The 24,327-nt window shown below is 49.9% G+C and overlaps 1 protein-coding gene across 1 annotated transcript in view; it reads left to right on the forward strand.

The window, feature by feature from the left end:
• The first annotated feature begins 7,595 nt into the window (after window positions 1-7,595).
• Window positions 7,596-24,327, forward strand: part of SHB (SH2 domain containing adaptor protein B) — a 136,357-nt gene continuing 119,625 nt past the window's right edge. Inside the window, exon 1 of the mRNA XM_044265306.1 lies at window positions 7,596-8,558. Within this exon, the coding sequence (XP_044121241.1) occupies window positions 7,845-8,558 (714 nt within the window). The 5' untranslated portion in view covers window positions 7,596-7,844. The remainder of the gene's footprint in view (window positions 8,559-24,327) is intronic.

The following is a 24,327-nucleotide window of genomic DNA, read 5'->3' on the forward strand; positions in this document are numbered from 1 at the left end:
AGAGACAGCAAGAAGAAGAGTATGCAATGATTCTCCAAGGGTGACAAGTGCCCTTTTGCATGTGGAAAGTCTGGGCTTTCTCAGTGGTGTGCTTTATTAGGGTCTGAGGTGATAACTCAAACTTAAGAACAGTGATTTTCTGGATCTCTATTGGATTCGATTTCACACACAGTTACTCAGGGCCTAGCATTTGGCAGGCACTGAGCAAAGCCTGGGGGTAGACAGAAACGAATAATGCATAGCCCCTGAGACCTACCCTCCAGAGGTCTCTCAAGAACAAGACAGTCACATATCCTGGGCCCCTGGTATCCCAGAAACAAATAAACCTCACTGTGAGACCCCCCAGAGAAAACCCGGTAGTGCTAGTAGGCTTGCATTTAAGTCCTCCGTTGCACAAAAATGCTGCTCTGTTCTTGAACACCACTTGCCTCTTAACACAAAACAAAGTAAAACAAAGCAAGGATAGTCTCCCTTCTCCACCTCTGACACCTGCCTCCTCCAGTCTACATCAGCTCTGGCCTGCCCTAGTCCTGGTTCTTCACAGAAGCAGTGTGACTCGATCTAACCAACCCTGGGGGTATCCCTGATTCTCACTGCCCCCAGCCTCATTGGGAAAGAGGCTGACCTAATATACCCACCACCTGTGGTTTCTTTTTGCCACACTTTCTGCTTCCCCCTTGCCTACGGGCTCCACAGCCTCTTCTCCTGGGTCTTTGGGTTGCCTGACCCAGAACTTTATGCCCTCAGACACTACTGGCCCACTTCTGGATCTTCCTGGGCTAACTTGTCCTATTGGCGATGAGCTCCAGGTGCCAATGGTAGCCTTCAAGACTGCTGTCAGACTGATGGTTGGGACTGAAGAAGCTACTCCACACAATGGGTTTGCCACCTCTGTAATTTATGCTGCAATCACCCAGGACAGGTCGTTTGACCATTAGGATGCATTACACAAAGCAATTCAACTAATTTGCTTCCCTAGCAAATTCTTCGAAGGAAGTTCCAAACTGGCTCTCAAACTTTAGCTATAGTAGAATTACTTGGAGACAGGCTTGTTGGGCCACAACCCCCAGTATCTAATTCTGAAGGTCAGGAAGTCAGAATGACAATTTTTATTTCTAACAGGTTCTCAGGTGAGGCTGATACACTGGCCCAAGGACCTCACTCTGAGAACCCTGCTCTAGTCCAGTGGTTTTCAAACTAGGCTGCCCACTGGACTTACCTAAGGAGTTTGTTTTTCTTTAAAGATTGATTTGGGGTGCCTAGGTGGTTCAGTCAGTTAGGCATCTGCCTTCAGCTCAGGTTGTGATCCTAGAGTCCTCGGATTGAGCCTTGTGTCCAGCTCCCTGCTCAGCAGGGAGTCTGCTTCCCCACTCCCTCTGCTGCTCCCCTCCACCACCCCCTACTTGTGCTCTCTCTCTCTCTCAAATAAATTTTTAAAATCTTGGGAAAAAAAAGATTTTTAAAATTTATTTAGAGAGTGTGCTTGCATGAGCACGGGAGGGGTGGAGGGAGAGGGAGGAGAGAATCTCAAGCAGACTCCCCGTGGAACATAGAGCCTGATGCGGGGACTTGAAGTTACAACCTTGAAATCATGACCTGCGTGGGAACCCCAACCAACTGAGCTACCCAGGCACCCCTGGGAGCTTTTTTAATTAAAAAACAAAACAATACAATCCATTGAATCCACTGAAATTATGATTTAAGTGGTCTGGACTACAAGACTGATCACTGGGTACTGGGTGTGTTCTATAGGTAATTATAATGTTCAACCAGGGTTAAGAACATCTGCTCTTGTCCATTCCACTAGCAGAGGCTGGGTTAGGGGTTGGGAGCCTTTTTTTATCTCCCACATGGACAGATAAATATAGGACATCCAGTTAAATCTGAATTTCAGATAAACAATGACTAATATTTCAATGTAAGTATGTCCCAAATATTGCATGGATGTCCTTTTTCACTATTGTTGTTTTGTTTTTTTCTAGATATGACAACCCTACCCTTGGACATTTCTATAACACAGAATGAGAAACAATGATCTGCCAGCTCCTATTTTATAAATAGTAAAACCAAGTCACATAGGAAGTCAGAAGACAGCCAGGATAAGAACTCAGGAGACTTGACCTCAGTCCAGAGCTCTTTTCCTTCCATCACACTTAACTGTGCTAAAGACATTTGTACCCTTCCCTTGTTAGGGGGCTATTGTCAGGTGCCTGAAGGTGACTTCAAAGGAGTCATATGATTCACATCCTCTCTGCTCCTGTGCTAATCATCACCTCCAACCCCCCGCCCCAGCCCGCCCCATTGCAGGTATCACAGAGGCTATCCTAGGATATGGCCATTCTCAGAGCCATATCTTTTTTTTTTTTTTTTTTTAAAGATTTTATTTATTTATTTGTCAGAGAGAGAGGGAGAGAGAGCGAGCACAGGCAGACAGAGAGGCAGGCAGAGGCAGAGGGAGAAGCAGGCTCCCTGCCGAGCAAGGAGCCCGATGTGGGACTCGATCCCAGGACGCCGGGATCATGACCTGAGCCGAAGGCAGCTGCTTAACCAACTGAGCCACCCAGGCGTCCCTCAGAGCCATATCTTAATGGCCACCTCTGGGAGGAAGTAGACTGGAAGTGGTACTGGTCAGAGACAGCTGTGAGTGAGAGCCCATAATTGGGAAATGCAAGGACAAGTGGGATTTGGCACAAACTACAAGCAAAGCATGTTGGGAGAGGCCCACTTAATTCACAGAGACACTCGGAATTAGTTGTAAATTCTCTGGGAAGAGATCAAGGCAGCAGCATAAACAGTTCAATTAAACTGTCGGCTCAATGCTCAATGTGCAGTAATGGTCAAAACACAGCCTTTAATCTAGATATAGAGGATTATCTTTGGACCCATAATGAGAATCCTAAGATTAGTTGTACCTGAGGTGGAGAGAACAGAGCCAGCTCAGTGATGCACAGACAGCGTCGCATGTCAGCATGACTGGGAATCTTGTGAAAAGGGCTACCTGGATGCCACAACCTTCCTGGAACCCCCTCCGGATGCTGGGAAGACAGGCATAAACCTCATTCTGCTTCCTCTGCTTAAGAGACACAGCCTGGGAACAGAACACGAGAACACATCTGCTTCAAAAACTCAGTGAATGTGCTAAGTTCCCACCTCCAGACCAAAGTTAATAGCCACTAACACCAGGTCCAAGGCAGAGATGCCAAGCTTTAGCCCTCTGCCATTCTGCCCTCCATGATCAACCATTCACGTTCAATTGTTCATTTGATAAATACTTACTGTGTGCCTACCAGGTGTCAGGCAGTGTCCTGAACACTGGAGATATGCAGTGAACAAAAGCAAAGATTTCTTTCCCATTGTGGGGCAAGACAATAAACAAGAAAAACCAAGTAAAATATGCTGTGCATGAAATGGATCTGGATAACATTCAGAAAAATAAAGCTGGGAAGGATAGGAAGTGTTGAATGGGAGCAACAATCCTAGATGTGGTGCCCAGGGGAGGCCTCACTGAGCATGTAACATTTAAATACAGACACCTGGGGCCCCTGGGTGGTTCAGTAAGTTAAATGTCTGACTTCAGATCAGGTCATGATCTCAGTGTCCTGGGGTCAAGCCCCACGTAGGGTTCCCTGCTCAGGAGGGAGTCTGTTTGTCCCTCTCCCTCTGCCCTTCCCCCTGTGTAAAATCTTAAAAAAAAAAAAAAAATTAATAAAAACAGACCAGAAGGGAGTCAAGGATGAGCCATGGGGACAGCTGAGGCAAAGCATTCCAGGTAGAGGAGATTCAGTGCAAAGGCTCCAAGGTGAGAGTGTTCAAGGAATACCAGGAAGAGGTAGCCTAGCTAGAACAGGAGAGTGGACAGGACAACATGAAGTTAGGAATTTGAGGGGACTAGGTCATATAAGGCTTTGTGGGCTACTATAAAAATTTTGGCATTTATTATTAGGGACAGGGGGATTTAATGGGAGATTTGAGAAGAGGGACATCATCAGATTCATTTTAATAGGATCACTGGCTGCTGTGTTGAGACAGAAGCAGGGAAATGGGTACCAGATGCCTGTGATGATCCAGGCAAGAGAGGAAGGAGTGCTGGGCTGGGGTGGAAGCAGTGGAGGTGGCAAAAAGTGGTAGGATTCTACATATTCCTTGCTGAAGTGTTGGATGGAGAAGGAATGAAAGAAGGATGTCAAGAATGACTGAGAGTTTTGCCTCCGATCCTCTTAGAGTACTAAGGACTCCCAAATCTATGATTGCAGTCCAGATTCCTGCCCTGGGGCCCAGCACATAGCAGGAGTCTGCCATTAACATTTGATGACCTGAACTGAAAGGAGTAGATGAGTCTGTTGGGTTGGTGGCATCATTTCTCCAGGTCCCTATCAATGCCGTAGCCTACTTCCAGACACTGGAAAGAGGAGGCAGGAAAAAGAGCTGCCGTGTTCCCACCTTGGTCTAAAGTGAGAAGTTGAGACAGGGCAGAAACAGGAACAGGGCCATACTGAACCCTTCCAATAAGAAAATCGGGACAAGTGCTGGGAGGAGGGGAGCTAAAAATTTAAAAATGCCAAGGATCGGCATAATGTTGGGTTTGTGCTATCAAGAGACCGAGTATCAATTCCAGTTGTGCCTCTTGATTCAAACTCTTCCTTTTGGTTATCCATTTTCCCTCTGTGAAATGGGGTGGCTGGCTCTGCGAAAGGAATGTCTATTCTGCTCTGACTGCCCATAAGTGCTTTCCTTACAAGTTCCCATCTCCTTGAACCATTTGACATATTACTTCTCCAACGTCATCTTTAGGGAACTTTTCTGTTTCCTTTCAGAATGATTATTTCTGACTGTTGTGTAAGGTGTGTCTACACTAATTCCCAAAGGAAAACACCCATGTGTTTTTCCCTGCTTGAAGTAAATACTACCTTAGTCCAGTTACCCCATCTGTAAACTGGAAATAACACCGACTTGCAGGGCTGATGAGTAGGGTTAATTATACACAGAACGTGTTGGGGTTGAGCAGATACACAAGTGCTCTGGAAGTTCTTGGCATAATACTATAGCATTACAATAATTTTGGCTTGCAAATTATACCCCAGCAGAGGCATCACATGGAAAAGTGGGTCTAACCCCATGGTCTGCTGAAAGTGAAATGGAAAAAATAAGTTGTGAAATATAACTTCTCTTCTTAACCTTTGGAAAAGGCAGAGATAATTCTTCCATGTGCAACCCACATGCAGGGAACAAGTTTCCAGATCCTGGAAGAGGACTTTCTTGTCCTGAGTGGCCTGGCCTATGGCCAGGGTCTGGCTGCTTCTCCTTACTGGCCTACAAGCAGAAATGGGAAGGGGGAGAGCGAGAGAGGATTTGTGGTTGGTTGAGAAATGGGACTTACAATGAGTATGCCCTTGCCTTTTGGGTTTTCTTCTATTTGCGCCTCCCCTACTTGCAGAATAATTAAGTATTTATACAGCAGAGGAGTGATTTAAAGGGTAATTTGAGATATTTAAGTTTAGGGTTTCCCAAAATAAACGTCTTAGCTCAAGTCAATTTCTGGTTCTTCCACCATGCCCCCAGACAGACAGACACACACACACACACACACACACACACACACACACACACACACTATTTCCTGAGAAAGGCCAAGTAGGTAGATCTCAGGCAATGAAAGAGCTATGTAGTTGGTGTCTGTGACTGTGGGGGTTATAATAGTGGGTTTAAAAAACTCAACTAACTCATAGAGAATGACAGTCCTGTCTGACCAAAGAGGGAAAGAGCAAATGGCTTGATCCTAAAGGGAAAATTTGCAGTCAATCCCATTACATCAGTGTGTGTGGCTGAGTGGACAGGAGTGCAGCCTTCAAAGAAAGACCCAAGTTGGAGTTGAGGTTCTGCCCTCTCCCCACTGTGGCCTCAGGCCTCAGGCAGTGAAGAGGCGACAGCTCTCAGGCACTCCTTGTCTGGCTCTAAGACCGAGAATGTGACCTCCACTCCAGCCGGGCCAGGGCTGTGTGGTGGCCAAGAGAGCCTCTGGCCTTCTGCCTGCCCTAACAGGTCCTACTTTTCCTACAGGATTAAAAAAAAAAAAAATAGACTGCCCCCAAAACCCATCTGTTAAGACACAGGTAGCAAGCGGAGATTATTGATAACGTGGGCTATCCTAATCAATCAGAGAATGCCTGCGACTTCGGGTCTCAGTTCTCACACCTCAGTGTAAAGCACATTCTGGGGCCTGTCGGCCAAACTCAAAGGAGCACTCGCTCTAGAGGCAGTTACCTCTTTTCCAGGCAGTTCTTCAGGCTCCCCGGGGAGCCTGGCGCCTCCCAGGAAAAGCTTCACTGGGTAAGCGGCGCCCCTCCCTCGGCCTCAGTTTCCTTAGCTTTGGTCAATATCAAAGGACGATCTTAAGTTGCCAAGTAGAGACTGGTAGAAATGACATCATTTCGGCTCCACCAGACTGGATAGTGGCAGCCCGGCCCACCTGCGGCCGGCTCTCCTTTGGGACTCAGGTCGGCTGTGCACGGGGTTAAAGACCCCACTTCCTCACAGGTGAGATGAGCCAGCGTCCGGACTCTCCTCAGCCTGGCGCCGCGTCTGGTGCCGGGCCGGGGCCGCCCCTCCAGGCCGCGTCCGTCAGCGGGACTGCTAACGCGCTCATTAGCACAGAGACTCCTCCGCAGATCGGGCACGTGGGGGCTGAACCCGAGTCTCCGTCCCTTCAAGAAGGGGATAAGGCACCCTGTCCTGGAGGGGACCCAGGGCGTCAGTTCCTTCGCGCGGCTCACGCTGTAAACTAGAAATGTCCCGGGATAATTCAGCCCCGCTCCCCGCAGCCTCCAACAGTGGGTCCCTGAGGCGCACAGCGCGCGGGGACCAGGAGACGCGCCCGGGTCTGGCCTCTGCGCGCGGCGGGCTCACGCTGGCAACCTCACGCCCCAGGCGGCGGCGGGCTGCGAGCGAGGCGGGACCAAGAGCGCTGCCGGACCCCGGTGCCCTCAGGCGCCACCCCGGGGCTGGCGCCGAGGAGGCCGCGGGTGGTGGCGCGTGCTGAGGTGGAGAGTTGCGCCTGCAGAAGACCCGGGCACGAGGAGGGCGGGGCTTAGGCCGCGGTCTGGCTGCCGGGCTCGCAGGGGGGAGCGGGGCGGGGCCTGCGGGGGCGGGCTGGGGGCGGGGCGCGCGCGCGAGCCGAGGGAGGGCGGGGCCGCGGCGCGGGGCGGGCTCTGGCGGCCCGAGTGTCACACACGCGGCGGTTCGGGAGTCGGCGGCAGCGGCAGCGGCAGGCGCCGCCGGGACGGGCACGGGCGCGCGGCTCGGGCGGGCGCCGGCTGCCTCCCTTCATCGCTCGCTCGCTCTCCCTCCTGCTTGCTCGCCGGCTGCGGGGCCAAGCTTTCCCCCAGCGCTCTCGGGAAGGAAGAAGGGGGGGCCAAAGACGCCGACAAGTTCCCGCAGCAGCCGCAGATCCCGGCCCAGGCGGAGGCTGCGGCTCAGACGGGGCAGGAGAGCGCTCCGCGGCGGAGCGCGCGGCCAGAGCGTCCCAGGCTGGGGGTCGCCCGGGCCTTTCGCTGTCCGCGGGGCGGAGGGCCGGGATCCCATGAGACGCGCCCGTAAGGGGCGAGAGAGCCGAAGCCCGGGCGGCGAGAGGCAGAGGCGGAGGGCGGTGCTGCAGCTGCTGGAAGCCGGGGTCGGCCGGCAGGAGGCGGCGGAGAGAACTTGAACTTGGCGTCGGGAGCGGGCGCCCCGGACGCCCCCCGCCGGGGCCGGGGCCGGGGCGCCGAGGGACCTGGGCCGCAGCGCTGCTCCCCGAATGGCCGCGGCGGCGGACCGGGCTCCCGCGCCGCGGCCCTAGGCGGCCTCTCGCCATGGCCAAGTGGCTAAACAAGTACTTCAGCTTGGGCAACAGCAAGACCAAGAGCCCCCCGCAGCCGCCGCGGCCGGACTACCGCGAGCAGCGGCGCCGGGGCGAGCGGCCCTCGCAGCCCCCCCAGGCTGTGCCGCAGGCCTCGGCGGGCGCCTCGGCGTCCTGCGGTCCGGCTGCCGCCTCCTGCTTCTCAACCTCGTCGGGCTCGCTGCCCGACGACAGCGGCAGCACGAGCGACCTCATCCGCGCCTACCGCGCACAGAAGGAGCGCGACTTCGAGGACCCCTACAACGGGCCCGGTTCGTCGCTGCGCAAACTGCGCGCCATGTGCCGCCTGGACTACTGCGGCGGCGGCGGGGAGCCGGGCGGGGGCCAGCGCGCCTTCTCGGCCTCGTCCGCGTCGGGCGCCGCGGGTTGCTGCTGTGCCTCGTCGGGCGCAGGCGCTGCCGCGTCCTCGTCGTCGTCCTCCGGCTCCCCGCACCTCTACCGCAGCAGCAGCGAGCGGCGGCCAGCCACCCCTGCCGAGGTGCGCTACATATCTCCAAAGCACCGCCTCATCAAGGTGGAGAGCGCCGCGGGCGGTGCCGGAGACCTCCCGGGGGGTGCCTGCTCGGGCGGCCGCACCTGGAGCCCGACGGCCTGCGGTGGCAAGAAACTGCTCAACAAGTGTGCCGCCTCGGCCGCGGAGGAGAGCGGGGCCGGCAAAAAGGACAAGGTAAGGCACCGCTTGTTCTCACCCCAGGTTCCTTAGCCACTGTGCGCACGGGGAAACTGAGGCAACGCTCTGGTTCCTTCATCCGCTTCCGGCTAGGACCCTGGGGTAAGGGTTCCCACGCCGCGTCCCAGTTCTTCCCTATCGCACGCATTTTCCCCGGGATCCTTGGCCTCTGACACAGTCTCTTAACTGCTGCTCCTAAAACGTCCCCTCTCTGAGCCCACAGCCAGGTGTTCTCCTTGGGAAGTAACCTGACCAGAGCGTCCTGCCAGCCTTGTCCAAGAAAAACCCAGCCAGCCCTTCTGTCCCCCAAGACCTAAACTCTGAAAGTCAGAGCTGGCACGGATTTAGAGGAGCGATTTTTGTTTTTGTTTTTCCCTCTACTCCCCGTCCCTCCCCCCCAACTACTGTGGTTGGGAAACTGAGGTCTAGAGCTGGGAAGGGACTCTCCCGATATTACACAGCATTCTTGGTGGTAGATCCGGACCGACTGTCTTTAAACGTATATATGTAAATTCTACTAAAAGCCCTGCCCTGCCCCACCCCTCGCGCCGGGTTTCCAAATCCAAGCGGCCTTTTGTACTGGGGCTGCCCTGGGAACCCCCACACATGCTTTTCCGGTTGAAATACTCTGCCTCCAGGAGCTTTCCACTTCCATAAGTCAGTTCCTTCCGCAGAGCGCACAAAGGGTTCCACCAGGTTCATCAGGCTGGAAGGAGATTGACCCTCCAATCCTCACCTCTTTCTTCCTGATCCCATCCCACCCCATACAGCCCCAGGAATGAGGGAGACCACTTTGTGACACCGCCCCCCCCCCCGTATATTAGGCCATTTTAATCCCCCTCTTTGAAGCACACCACATATAGCCAGACTAGGCCCCTCTCTTCCCCCTTCACACTCCTGTGGCACCCTCCCTTCCCCCATCAAATAATACTTGTTCTGTCTACTTATGGTGGAAGGCAGTGTTTTGATTACATCTGAGGCCCAGTGCCCTGTCAGGCTGATGTCCCTCCTGTTCTCCCCATCACCCCCATCTTTTCCCAAAGGTAAATTTTTCTCAGGCGTGGGCTGGGGAAGACTGATAGTCTGAGTTCCTTTTAGGACTGGATGTCCAGACAGGAGTGAGACAGGCTCCTACCTGCCAGCTGGTGCTTGGAAAGGGATGTTTTTGTCTTCCAAGCAGGAGAAGTAAGGGGATGCCCTTTCTTTTAATTTTTCTGTCTGGCTTTTTCTCTCTGAGCTCCCAGTTCCCAAGAGTATCCCCTCCCCTCTGGATCTGCTAAAGGCCGAGTGGGCCATCGGGGGGGCTCCCATGTCTCTCTTGAGCCAGTTTGGGGGCACACCTTGGAAGCATGGACTCAGGACTTCCTATAAGAAGCTGGGAGCCAGCTTCCAGGTGCTGTCTTGGAGGAGGGGAAGGTTTCTCTGAGAGCCCCCAGGATGAATGGCTTCTGGTTAATGTCTGAGGGAAACACCAAGAGGCTCCCTGCTATCTTACATATTCGGCTAGGTGCTGGCTTGGGAGACTGTCGTTCCTCAGTATGGTTGGTTTGAGCAAGGCCCCACCTGTAAAGATGGAGAGATTCCCAGTGAATGGTGCTAGACTCCTGGCGCCCCGCCGGTTACTCCACAACCACCTCCCTGGTGGGCAAATCTTTCCTGTCGCTTGTAAAGTCTTCTTTTCTGACTTTCAAAACTTTAGTAGACATTTTTTCCCCCCTAATTACAGTTAAGACTATTTCAGTACTGAGGGATGATAAGGCTTATAGCTGGAATGTCAAGTGTGTTTAAGAGTTGGCTTTGTTCATCAAGTTTTGTTGTTTTTTTTTAAGATTTTATTTATTTATTTGACAGATAGAGATCACAAGTAGGCAGAGAGGCAAGCAGAGAGAGAGGAATCAGGCTCCCTGCAGAGTAGAGAGTCCGATGCGGGGCTCGATCCCAGGACCCCAAGAACATGACCTGAGCTGAAGGCAGAGGCTTAACCCACTGAGCCACCCAGGCGCCCCAATTTTTTTTTTTTAAAGATTTTATTTATTTATTTGACAGAGAGAGATGACAAGCAGGCAGAGAGAGAGGCAGAGAGAGAGGAGGAAGCAGGCTCCCCGCCGAGCAGAGAGCCCGACGCAGGGCTCGATCCCAGGACCCCGAGATCATGACCTGAGCCGAAGGCAGCGGCTTAACCCACTGATCCACCCAGGTGCCCCTTAAGATCTTTTTTTTTTTTTTTTTTAAGATTTTATTTATTTATTTGAGAGAGAGACAGTGAGAGAGAGCATGAGCGAGGAGAAGGTCAGAGAGCGAAGCAGACTCCCCATGGAGCTGGGAGCCTGATGCGGGACTCAATCTCGGGACTCCCGGATCATGACCTGAGCCGAAGGCAGTCGTCCAACCACTGAGCCACCCAGGCATCCCTAAGATTTTATTTTTAAATAATCTCTACACCCACTGTGGGGCTCAAACCGACAACCCCAGGATCAAGAGTATGCTCTACAGACTTAGCCAGCCAGGTGCCCCTCATCATCAAGTATTTTTTATGGCTCCTTTCTGTGCCCTCCCCTGCTGGGTGCTGGAATTTTATGGCCCAGTGTGCAGTGTGGATGATGAGTGCTGGGGGTGCTGTTACAGGAGGGGTAAAGTAGGGGTGGTCAGGGAGGGCCATTAGTTGGGGGGAGGGGCAGTGGCTGTGGTTGGCTGCTGAAAGAAAGCCTGGCACTTGGGATGCTGGTAAAGTGCCTGTGGCTGGCATTGAGAGGTTAGAGTTGTGCTGGACCCTTGGGGAACAGCAGGGCCCATGTTAGGGAGGACCTTATAAGCTAAGCACAGTGAGGGCCAGTGAAGGGATTTAGCTGCTAAGTGATGTGAGCAAACAGAGGTGGTTTTTTTGTTTTTGTTTTTAATCTCTTTTTTTTTTTTTTTTAAGATTTTTATTTGTTTATTTTACAGAGAGAGCAAGCATAGGCAGATAGAGCGGCAGGCAGAGGCAGAGGGAGAAGCAGGCTCCCTGCTGAGCAAGGAGCCCGATGTGGGACTCGATCCCAGGAGGCTGGGATCATGACCTGAGCCGAAGGCAGCGGCCTAACCCACTGAGCCACCCAGGCGTCCCTGTTTTTAATCTCTCTTGACTGCATTTCACCTACTGGGTTGTGACTTTGAGCCCTTTGATCTTTTGAGAAATTGTTCCGATCCAGAGATAGGAGTTTTGGCCACCAGATGTTCTTTCTAATGAGGAAGAGGGGAGGCAGCCACCAAGAGTCACACTGTGCCGTGGTTCTCAAACCAGAACTTGGAGGGCTCTTTAAAATGGATTCATCTAGCCTACTGTGGGTCCTGGGAATGTGCGTTTCTGACAAGTTCCTAGGTGATCTTTTTTGCTGCTGATCCTGGTATCAGCAGGGCCATCATGTAGCAGTGACTTCTTAACCCTCCCCCTGGGTCTTCTGGTTGGAACTGCTTTGGGATGCAAAGACTCTAGATCCCCTCATCTCTGCCCTCTGTGTAGGGCTATCTACTCATGTGAGGCCAACCCCCCACTCCCCCGTGCCGTACCTGGTCAGGCAGTCTGAATGCAGCCTGGTTTCCACATTATTTTCAGCCAGACAGCTTTCAGAAAGCCAAGCATACTGTTTAGAACACCTCAGAGCCTGCCTGAACACCTCAGAGCCTGCCTTCTACCCCTCACGCAGGGACCCAGGAAAACCCATTTCTAGTGCCCCACTTAATCTCAGGCCCAGCTTCCTTTTGTCAGTTGTCAGGGATAAGACAAGAACCCATGAGGCTGATGAATGCCTCCCTGCACTCCCACTGTGTGGGTGCCAAGCCCTGTGTTTTTTTATAACATCAGGCCTGAGTTGGGAGTTAACTGTGGTGTCAAGTGGAAGCTGTTGGTCCACCGGTCATCCTTTCACTGCCTCCAGTGCCATGTCCCACTATGGTTTATCTTTGGGGGTCCTGCCTCGTGCCTCCCTATTCTGCATTTAGGCATCATTTCATTCTCCCAATGAGTTCTCTGGCACGTGCACTCCCCACCCCCCCACCCCCACCCCGCAAAGCATCCAGTCTTGAGCATTATCCCTTTTAGAATCATGTGAAAGAGGGGGAAGGAATGAAGGCTGCAGAAGACTTGCCAGTAATCTCTGGCCTAAGTCTCTGGAGAAGATCATCACATACTATCTTCATCATTTGTTTCCCCCCGGGGTTTGGTCTTGGGGAATTTCGTGTGGTCTTTACCTAGGAGGCAGCTTTGAGCTGGATCTAGAGATGGAAATGGAATTTCAGTGCAGGGGAGGGGGCAGGACTTCTGTGTCAGGGCTTTGTGTGCGTGTGTGTGTGTGTGTGTGTGTGTGTGTGTGTATGCACATTCACATACAGAACTTCGGGATGGAGTGTGTTCTTGGAAACCAGAGCTTTCTTGCTTTGTGCCTCCCTTGGGAATGAAAGATGACATCAGATAGGTGGGGGGCTAAGTTTGGACCCCACAGGAAGTCCTTGTAACTGGTGAGCTGAGAACGGGACAGACTCAGAGCCATGATTGGGCTCTCAAAATGGGGGGGGGGGGTTATAGGGTCAGATTAGGGGACAGTTAGAGTCCGGGTGAGAGACCATGAGGGCCTTAGCTCCCAGGAAGAGAAAAGGAAACTTGTCAGTAGAAATATCATTCTTTCGGGTTGTCTTTATAAAAAGTAATGGTGACAAAAGAAACCAGTAGCTTGGTCAGTCTCCTCCTTTTGTGCAGCTGAACAGGTCTCATCCCACTACATATTCTGCTGAAGTCTTGTTTCTTTTATCATAATTAAGTAAATGTTTCTACCACAACTGAGAAAGTCAAAATGCATGATGACATCAGTTTCCCGAGTTTTAAATACATGCTAATGTGTACCAACACTTTATATTCTGTCAGCATCCACATGGTTGAATTAAATAACATGTTTCCTAAAGAATAATATCATGCCTAACCTTTTTTTTCTTTTTTAAACATTCAGCAAAGAGTGTCTGAGCAGCATGCTAGACAGGGGATATTCAGAGAATAAGTGGTGGCCAGCTTTCCAAGAAGGAAACGTCTCAGTTTGCAGTTAAGCACCAGCTTCTTAAGGTCTAGTCTGGGAGACAGATAATAGCTAAGGAGACCTAAGGAATGCCAAATCAGAAGTGTGTGCAAGGGGCTGGTAAGGCCTTGACTCTGGGAAGTCCAAGAGACCTGTCAGGAGGAAGTGATATTTAGGCAGACTCTAGAAGGATGAGTGGGAATTTCCTGGGCAGGGAATGGGGCAGGGGTAGGGGTTGGGGAGGGGGTGCTTGCAGAAGGGATAGAACAGCTTGTGCTATAGCCTGGAGGCTTGGGAAAGAATGGTTGGAGGCTCAGCAGAGTAGGTGTGGTAGGGGCATTACAGAGGGAGATTGGGGTCAGAAAGGGAAAAGGGTGTCTTGTGTGCCTTGCTGGGGAGTTAGTTGTAACTGGTCTTTTGGGCCTTTTCACATGCAATTATTGATGCATGGCTTGATTGAAGCCTCAGTCAAACATGAGTTGTCAGTTTCCATTTTGTTAATGGGCATATTTTCTAGTTCTTAGAAAGTAATAGATGGAAAGGTAAGAGCCAAAGTTGGTATCTGTGGTCTGGCTTGGGATGTTTTCTCTTTTGAAGTCCTGTCCCTTGAAAATTGTGTGCGAAAAATGCTGCTTTTATCAAACCTGGTTTTCTCCATTGATTACCCAGAAGAGAAATATTCTCTAGGCTTCATGCTAACCACTTAATTGGTCATTTAATCCTTACAATCACCCCAGAAGAGGTCTAAATACTGTATTAGTTAGCTATTGCTGCATAACAAATCACCCCACACACAGTGATGTTAAACTTGGGGTTGGCAAACTTTTTCTTAAAGGGCAATATAGTGAATGATTTTAGGCTTGAAAGCCAGATATTCTTCATCACAACTGTTCAACTTTGCCCTTGTAGCTGGAAAGTAACCATAGACAATCTTTTAAAGGGCATAACTGTGTTTCAATAAAACTTTATTTACAGGGCTGCCTGGATGGTTCAGTCAGTTACATGACTGCCTTCAGCTCATGTCATGGTCCCAGGACCCTGGGATTGAGCCCCGTGTCAGGCTTCCTGCTCAGCGGGGGAGTCTGCTTCTCCCCCTTCCCCTGCTCATGTGCGCTCGTGCGTGCTCATTCTCTCTCTCTCTTTCTCTCATGCATGTGCTCACTCTCTCTTTGAAATAAATAAAATCTTTTTAAAAAAGAACTTTATTGACAAAAACAGGCAGCTGACCTACAGTCTATAGATTCCAACCCCTGCTTTAAATGATAAGCCTTTATTTTATTTTAATGACTTTATTTATTTGTTAGAAAGAGAGAGCACAGGGTGCCTGGGTGGCTCAGTGGGTTAGGCCACTGCCTTCGGCTTGGGTCATGATCTCAGGGTCCTGGGATCGAGTCCCACATCGGGCTCTTTGCTCAGCAGGGGGCCTGCTTTCCTTCCTCTATCTCTGCCTACTTGTGATCTCTGTCTGTCAAATAAATAAATAAAATCTTAAAAAAAAAAAAAGAAAGAGAGAGCACAAGCAGGAGAAGTGGCAGGAAGAGCAGGCAGAGGAAGAAGCAGGCTCCCTGTTGAGCAAGGAGCCTACTGAAGGCCTCCATCCCAGGAATCATGACCTGAGCCCAAGGCAGCCACTTAACCAACTGAGCCACCCAGCTATCCCAATGATAAGCCTTTATGATTGTCCACAAGCCCACGAGTCAACTGAATAGTTTTTCTGGTCTCAGCTGGGCTCCCACGTGAATCTGTGGTCTTTTTGGGGTGGATGTGCAGCCCTGCTGATCCTGGCTGGGCTCTCTTACATGTTTGGGTGTAGCTAGGTTAGGATGGTCCTGACTGAGATGTTGGATTCTGTCCCATGTGGTCTCTCAGTCTCCAGCCATCTAGCCTTGTTCATATGATCATGGCAGTGTTCTAAAAAAACAGAAGCCCATAAGGTTTCTTGAGGCTAGAAACTGGCACACTGTCCCTTCTGCTGCATTATGTTGACCAAAGCAAGTCACAAGTCAGGAAGAGAGGAGGAGCTGCAGAATCACATGGCAAAAGGCAGGGATGCGGGCAGGCCATTAATCAAGACCTTCAATGCGATCCATCCACCACAGGTAGCAGTGCCGTTACTTTATAGATAAAGAAACCGAGGCTTTGAGGTTAATGACTTGCTTATCGTCCCCACAGCTACCAAGTGACACAGCCAGGATCACATCTGTGCAATCTGGATTCCAAGTTTATATGCTTATTAAATTTTTTATCAATTTACTATTTTCCATGATTTAAATGGAGATAGAAAGGCTCCGATATTTACTGAAATGTGCATTATGTGTCTCCTCCCTTCACTTAATGTTCCTCTTCTTATACCCCTCTGCCTGATTTCCCAACCCTTCCAGTCTGGGCTTTGGTGGTCCCCAGAAAAGGCCCCAGAGCTGGCTTTACTCTCTCCCTCCCCCATCTGCCTCTGAGTTCCATAAATGAAATGTTAATGCAGTCCTTGAATTATTTTATAGAGAAATTCTGCACGCAGAGTTGGCGTTTCTCAAGGGACAGCTGCACAAAATGTGTGTCTTGTAACTGTCACGTCTTTTCATTCTAACACCAAGCATTCCCTTCCTCCAAGGATTGGTGAGCCTGTGCATGCTGTTTTAAGGGAAAAGCCCCAAAAAACTAATGGCACCTTGGACTTATCAACAAGGAGCCCAAGTTTCCTTAAAAGGAGATCTGATGACCATTGTCTAATCTGACAATCTCAGAACAGGACTGATTTCCTCCTACTTAACCTCCAAGACTTGACCTTATCCTCTCCCCACCCCCAAAGCATTTCTAACCCATAAAGTAGGCGTTAAGGGGCAAATCTGAAACAGGTGTGGCTTCCTCTGGTCATTTAGCAAAGCTCAACCTGCCTGTGTCAAGCGCTCCCCTGGGCGGTATATCTTGGAGCTTTTACATCTTGTGCTGGGAGAGCCAAGAGGTAGTGGCCTGTGGGAGAAGCGGGAGGTCAGGCTTGGCCCTAGAAACTAAATCAGGATTTATAGCTTTGAAGCAGAGAGCTGGGATGCTTCCTGGCTGCCGGCACCACCTGTCGGCATTCTGAGTGGTGGCCATGGGTTTCCAGTAGGATGGAGATAGAGGTTGCTGTGGTCTCTGCCACCCTGTCTTTGTAACTTCTGTTTGGCCTGTGTTGACTGAGAAATTGCTAAATTGTCAGGAGCTGTGTGGGTACAGGAATGAGCCGGGGGTTCATAGTGCCAGCCTATAAGGAGCTTATTGGTGAGGACACAGGAAGCAGGTGAGAATACAGATCTGTATGGCAGAATTTATCGGTAAACTAAGTCGTGTAGGTGGGCTGAGAGCCATCCTGGCACAGGGACTGTTCTGGGCAGAACCTTGATTCCATGGAGCCAAAGGAGAAGCAGGATAAGGGGGGCGGGGGACGGTTGTTGTTTGCTTTTTTTTTTAAACAGAGAAGCAGAGAAGTCTTCTTGGAGGTGGAGGCACTTGAGTAAAGAAAGCATTGTCACTTCAATTGAGGGAGCTTTCCACTTAGTAATACTAGCCAGTGCTTCCAATACACATACTCAGCCAGGCACTATTCATTGTGCTTTACATATGCATTAACTCCTACAGCACACCAAATCCTTTGAGGTAGGTGCTACTGTCATTCCCAGTTTACATATGAGGCAAAGAGCTGTTAAATAACTTGTTTAAGGCCCATACCACCAGTAAGTGGCAGAGATGAGATTTGGAACCAGATCCAGAACTTTGTTTTTGGCCCATGTGCCATCCCCTCAGGTTGCATAGTCTCATGCCTGAATTTCCTCTGCCTTACTTGTGGTTAGACTTTCTCTCTATAAGACATCCCCTCAGGGCGCCTGCGTGGCTCAATTGGTTAAGCATCTGCTTTGGGCTCAGATCATGATTCCGGGGCCCTAGGATCAAGTCCCACATAGGGCTTCCTGCTCCATGGGGAAAACCTGCTTCTCCCTCTCCCGCTGCTACCCCTGCTCGTGAGCTCTCTCACTTACTCTCTGTCAAATAAATAAAATCTTTAAAAAAAAAAAAAAAAGGAAGGAAGGAAGGAAATACCATTTGTGAGCCTTGTAGGAGCAACTGATTCCTACATTTATGTAAGTATTTCATAACTTAAGGGCATTTTCATACCTATAGTTAATTTGCTTCTTAAGAGTCAGTCTGTAATGAAGGTGCTATAACCCCCATTTTACAGATGGAGAAACTGACGCTCAGGGGAGGAATGGAATCTGCCCTCCTTCACAGCAGGTACTGGCTGAGCCGGTGGCCAGGCTGTGGATCTTCTGTTCTGAGCCCATTGCCCTTTGTGCTGTGAGTGTGGAGGTGGCTTGGCCAAAGCTCCAGTCCACAGGAAGGGTGACAGCCTGATTGATTTCCGGTTCTTTCCATGTTTTGATTCTGAAATACTTTACTGAGACCATTAAGGAGCATTGACAGAGGACCTTGCTTCCACAATGGAATTTTCCTTCTCTTCCTGTTTGGTATTTTCCAGTAATATTTCTATTAATGTTTCACTTTCAGAGGCACTAGCTTCCTGAGAGTTTTTCGCTTTCTCAATTGCTGAGCCAGGAAGAATTGAATTTTCCTCTAAATCATTCAGTTCCTTTCCATTTTCTCCAAGGGGAGACCTCTCTGGATTTCCCATTATGCTTAGAGGAAGGATCTTGGAGGTGGGTCCAAGGAATGGAGAGAGAATGAGTCAGGGCCCTGGGGAATGACTCACGCCCTGTGTTTTCCAAGCAGGACTTAAGAATGATGGTCAGAAAGGGGCTTCCCAAGGTCCATGAGAGGAGAAGTGACTTGACAGGTGGGTGAAGTGGGGAGAAGTGGATAACACTGGCCCACTGCTGGGCCTTTACTTGCAGGCTGGACCCTAAGTTCTCAAATGGGCCATGAGAACTTATACCAAGACCTTTCTCCCTGTTCATTCATTCATTCATTCATTCAGCAGGCATTACTGAGCACTGCTATGGTGCTGGGTGTTCTATTGAGGTGCTAAGGATACAGTAGTGAACAAAACCGATAAAAATGTGTGCTCCCTGGGGGCACCTGACTGGCTCATTAGATAGGGCATGCAACTCTTGATCTTGGGGTTGTAAGTTTGTGCTCCCCTGAGTTTGCTCCTTTGTGAGAGGAGTCAAGCAAATATAAGATAGGAAGATAGTGTGTCCGATAGGAAGTGTCAAGAGAAGTAGAGCAGGATAAAGAGGCTAGGGTGGGCCCGAGTTTGGGGTGTGGTGCCATTTTAAGTGGAGTCTCAGAGGGCTTTGCTGAGGACTTGAAGGCAGGATTCCCCTGGCTGCAAGGGTAGGGCATTCCACATGGAAAGAGCAGTCAGGGTAAAAGCCCGAGATAGGAGCGGGCCCAGGGGCCTCAGGGAGAGGAGAATGCCTGGGCAGAGCAGGTGGGAAGTGGACCCTGGGGCCACTGGAAGGGTCTCTCACTTGAAATGGTGAGATGAGAAGTCAGTGGAGGGTTCCGAGCAGAGGAATGACTGGCTCTGACTTGGGTTCTGTGCACATCACTCTGCCTGCCTAGCGGAGAACAGCCTTTCCAGGGTGAGCAGGGAGGCCAGCTGGGGTACATATGGCTGCTGGAGCAGGGGCACTAGCAGTGGGTGAGGAGAAGATACGGACCTCAGGACATGTCCTGGGTAGAGCTTCAGGATTTCCTGACAGATGGGTGCACTGTGAGGTGTGAGGGGGAAGAGAGTCAAGGGTGATGCCAAAGTCTTGGCCTGAGTGATAGGGAGGATAACTCATCATGAACCCAGGTGGAGAGGACGACAGAGGAGCAGTCCTGTGGTTCAGCAGATGGGGATGACCTAGGGCTCATTAGTCCTAGGGCTAAGAGCAGAACACACTCTTGCTACCTCCAGGCCTGTGAGGTTCCTGAGAACCTCAAGGAGGCATGGGGGAACCTCCATCCCAGCTGGGGAAAACCACCCTATGGGTTCAGAGGAAGGTGCACATGGGGCATCCCAGACAGAAGGCATCCTGTCCACGGTGGTTGAGAGCAAAAGAAGAGCACTGCTGGGCCAGAGCCCGGGGCTTGCCTTCGTGTGACTGTAGGTGATGGAGAAGGTGGCAGGGGGTTGTGTGTAAAGGGCCTTGCCTGCCGTGCACCTGAAACTACCCCAGTTCTCCACATTTAAAAGAGGCCGCCTGCTATGTTACATGCCTGAGCTGGGCACGTCAGAAGGGTAAAGTTGAGTGCCAAGGTTAAGTCTCCAGGGACAGGGCTGGAGCCTGCCTGCTTTGCTAAGCAGAGCATTTCATTGCTGAGCACTTGTGATTGTTGGGAAAGTTCTCCCTTACATAGGGCCCAGCAGTATGTGACCTACAGGGAGGAGACGAACACAAGTAGGAGGAATGGGACTTTCCTGGTTTCTCCAGGCCATGACTAAATTCTGAAAATGAAAATGACCAGAAGGTTCTTTACAGTGAAGCTTCACTGTTTTTCGGATGTGCACTCCCTGAAAGCCAGACAGCCCTGTAATCCCTCTGGTGCATTCCAAAGCCATGCATGTGATTTGGAGCCTGTGTGGCATTTGTGGAATGGTGCAGCCTCTACCTGCCCTTCCGTGGGGGGCAGTTGTGAGTTGGCTGTGTTCTGAGGTAGTCCTCAGAACTGCAAGCTTGGATTTTTTGGTATGTTTCAATGTTTATATCTGTGAACTCCAACCCCACCCCCCACTGCCTTTTTTAAACAAAACTAAGGCAAATTTGGTATAGAAAATGCAGATTAGCAAAACTAAAATAGAAACCAACTTTAATTCTATAATTCAAAGAAACCATCGTTAACATTTCACTGTTTTTTTTTTGTTTTTTTTGTTTTTTTTTCATTTCACTGTTTTTCCCTTAGCCTTTTTTCAATGCATATATATACATTTTCCCCACCACAACAATCAAGTAATATTGCCTGTATTGTATTTATTCTCTTTTTGTTTCAAGATGGGGAAAGATGTCTCCATTATCCTAAACATTCAACAACAGTAATGTGTGTGTGGTATTCTGTTTGTACATTTAAGCTTTCTGTAGTCTTCCCTAATTTAACATCGCTCTAATGAACATCTCTGTAACTGAATTCTCAGCGGAAGTCTGTGATGGTTTCCCTGGGACTGAGTCCCAGAAGGAGAATTGTTGGTTAAGAAGGGAAAAATTTTGATACGTGCTTTCAAATTGTATCCTAGAAAGACTTCACACATTTACGCCTGTTTTACTCTAATCCAATTTAGTTTCATTTGCAGTTTCTTGGTGACTGGTGCCCCGTGTGCTTTGACCATTTGTGTTTCTTTTCTAAGATTGTATACTTTTATCTTCCTTTCAACTGCAGGGTTTATCTTTGTATTGGTTTGTAAGAGCCTTTTGTAGATTAAGAATGGCAGCTCCATCAAAAAAAAAAAAAGAATGGCAGCTCCGGGCACCCGGGTGGCTCAGTGGGTTAAGCCGCTGCCTTCGGCTCAGGTCATGATCTCAGGGTCCTGGGATCGAGTCCCCCATCGGGCTCTCTGCTCAGCAGGGGGCCTGCTTCCCTCTCTCTCTCTCTCTCTCTCTCTCTGCCTGCCTCTCTACTTGTGATCTCGCTCTGTCAAATAAATAAATAAAATCTTTAAAAAAAAAAAAAAAAGAATGGCAGCTCCTTTACCTGCCATTGTGGGGTACAGAATATTTCTTACAGATGTATAATATGTATTTCAGTTCTGTGTTTTGTTGCTCACAATGAATTGTTTTCTGTTGATAGACAGCTCTCAATATTCATGATTTCTGGATTATGGTGCTTAGAAAAGTCTTCCTTACTCTAATGTTTACCTGTATTTTCTTCTAATACTTTTTTTTTTTTTTTTTAAATGTTGAAATCTTAATCTGCCTGGAGTTTGATTTTAGGGTATGAGGTAGGGTTTTAATTTTGCTTTTCTGAATGACCAGTCTGTGTCTGGACATTGTCTATTTTTTCTTTTTCTTTCTTTCTTTCTTTCTTTTTTTTTTTTTTTAAGATTTTATGTAGTTTTTGAGAGAGAGAGAGAGAGAAAGAGCACAAGGAGGGGGAGCAGTAGAGGGAGAGGGAAAAGCAGACTCCCCGCCGAGCAGGGAGCCTAATGCAGGACTCGATCCCAGGACCTCGGGATCATGACCTGAGCCCAAGGCAGACGTTTAACCATCTGAGCCATCCAGGCACGCTCTCTACTCATTTCTTACTCTGTGATCTGTATTTCTCCAGGTGCCTGTTTAGGCTTAAATATTTCGACTGTTTCACCATGACTGCATTTAGGTCTTATCAGTTATTATGATAATGATGATTTCACCTTGTCTTTGTAAAAATGACACCTTCCGTCGGCAGATACCATGCGCTTATTACACATTCAATTCCTGACACCTGAGGGAAGTAACTGAGTATTAGGGCTTGGTCTTTAGATGCCAAATGTGATGCTATGGGTGGGACAAGGCCAGGAGAGCCCTGGCTCACCCCTGGTGGAGTCCGTGTCCCCATCCAGGGGACACATCCAGGATCAGGGGGCTGGATGTTCGTATATATTGGGAGCGACCATGTTCCGTGTTCTCCCCTGCCTGTGTGACCTTATCTGGGTGCATCAGCTTCAGCTTTCACACGGCTAGACTTGTGGAGAAAGGGATGCAATGTTCAGTCACCCGAGCAGCAAACATTTTTCAGATACCTACCATGTGTCCCAGCGCAGAGCTGAGTGAGCCCCGCCAACACTGAGCGATGAGTAAGCCCTGTGCTGTCCCTCAGAGCCTAGGAAGGAGGGATATCAGAAAGGCCCAGGGTTCCCTCTGACGCAGGACAGAGTTCAAGTGTGAGGACAGAGGCAGGTGTAAGGACTATGAGTGGAGAAGAAAAGCACCAGAGCCCACCATGGGCACGGGCAGTAGTGGAGCTCGCTGTGGGTAAGAGCTCGCACTTGGGGGAGGGCTAAGACGGTGAAGGTGTGCCATGTGAGGACTGCGTTATTTTGATCACTTGCATGTTTTTCACACCCGCCCAAATCCAGTTCAAGTGATATGAATTGACGGAGTTCTTCCCACACCCCCAACCTTTCCTTTTCCCCCTCAGCCCAGGTGTCCTGTGTCTTTAATCAACAAGAGACCCTTTCTGAACCCTTGCTGCATATTCTCCTTTTTCTGGCTCCAGCCGTGTCAGGATAATCCATCTTGCGGTGTCTGCTGTGAGGTTTGTGACATTAATGAATTGGTGTTAATGGTACAAATTAAGTCCAGGAGTATGCACAGGGAATAAATCAAGAAAAATGCAGATTTCTGAACACTGAACATGTTTCTGGTTCTAAGAGACTGAGGGTATCTACCTAATTCACTCTGATGTGTGTCATACCACATCACTGAACCCTAGACCAGCCCTTGTAATGCATTAGAATTACCTGGGGAGCATTTTTGAAAAATTTCAATTCCCCGGACTGATGACCACCTTGGCTCCCCGGGCATCAATGTTACAGGAAGGTCCCCAGGTATTCTGATACACAGCCAAGGTTGAGAGCTGCTGCTCCATACCTTAGTTTGGAATTCTAGGAGAGCCTGGAGGTAACCCAGTCTAACCCTCTGGCATCCATGCCTGAAAACTTTCAGTGATGAGAGGATTAGTCACCTCCCAGGCCACGTAGCCACCCACTCCTTTGCACAGCTGGGTTCGCAAGGCTTTTTTGCTGTTCACTCCACTTTAGCACAGGTTTGTTGAGTACTTGATGTTACGAGACCTCTGCTCTGCTGCTGGTTTATTAGGTGGACTCTTTGAGGTCAAGTAGAACCAGTCTAATCTTAGTTCTTCCACACAGTGACCCTCATATGTGTGAGACCCTCTGATGTGTGATTGTACCTTCAAAGGCAGAGGGAAGCTGCAGATTTTCACAGTTCCACATAGATCCAGAATCCCAGCCAGGACCCCAGCTGGTAAGAGCAAGGACCTTCCAGTATCACAAGTGTAGACGGCACCGATGGATCCTGAGTCAGGGAGATTCCTGGGCAGGAGGAAGTGGCAGGCTAGACCAGGTTCTGGGCAGGTGGGCTGAAGTTAGCACCGAGGAGTTAACCATCCCAGTGTATGACCCAGTGGGGAGCAAGTTTCGATTGCCAGGTGGATTTGAGCAAAGCAAAGAGAGTAGAGGAGCAGTCGGGAGTAGATTCCAGAGGAGGAGGGAGGATCTTGCCATCCAGGGCCTCAGTCCTGAACAGGCAGGAGGTAGAGCACAACTTGGACCAGTTGAAAGTAGCATGGCCTCGGGGGCCGGGTATTCTCTGTCCTGGTTCTTTGCCCTTTGTGGGGGCTAGCCACCACATGTGTCCAGAGCTGTTGATTTTAAACAGTGTGGAATCCTAATGGTGTCCAACCATGGTGGTGTGAAATGAGCATCCGCTTTGGGGTCAGAAGTCTGGATTCACATTCTGGCTCTGGTGCTTGGAAACTTCGTAACTTGAGTCAGGTGGTTACCTTCCAGGCCTGGAATGCTGCATCTGTGCTAATGTGGATTTAGCAGTAAGAGATGGCGTCCCGACCGCTCACTCTGTGCCTTGCAGCTTCATACCACTTTCCATGTATGATCCTCATGGCAGATCTTTGATGTGGTCCTGTTAGAATCCCCTTTTTAAATGTGAAATATTCTGGGGATGAGGTCCAGAGGCAGTACATAGGGTCATTGTGGGGTTTTAACAAAATAATCTAAGTGGCTGAGCACAATG

Source organism: Neovison vison, chromosome 9 (genome assembly GCF_020171115.1).
Source record: "Neovison vison isolate M4711 chromosome 9, ASM_NN_V1, whole genome shotgun sequence".
Taxonomy (NCBI): domain Eukaryota; kingdom Metazoa; phylum Chordata; class Mammalia; order Carnivora; family Mustelidae; genus Neogale; species Neogale vison.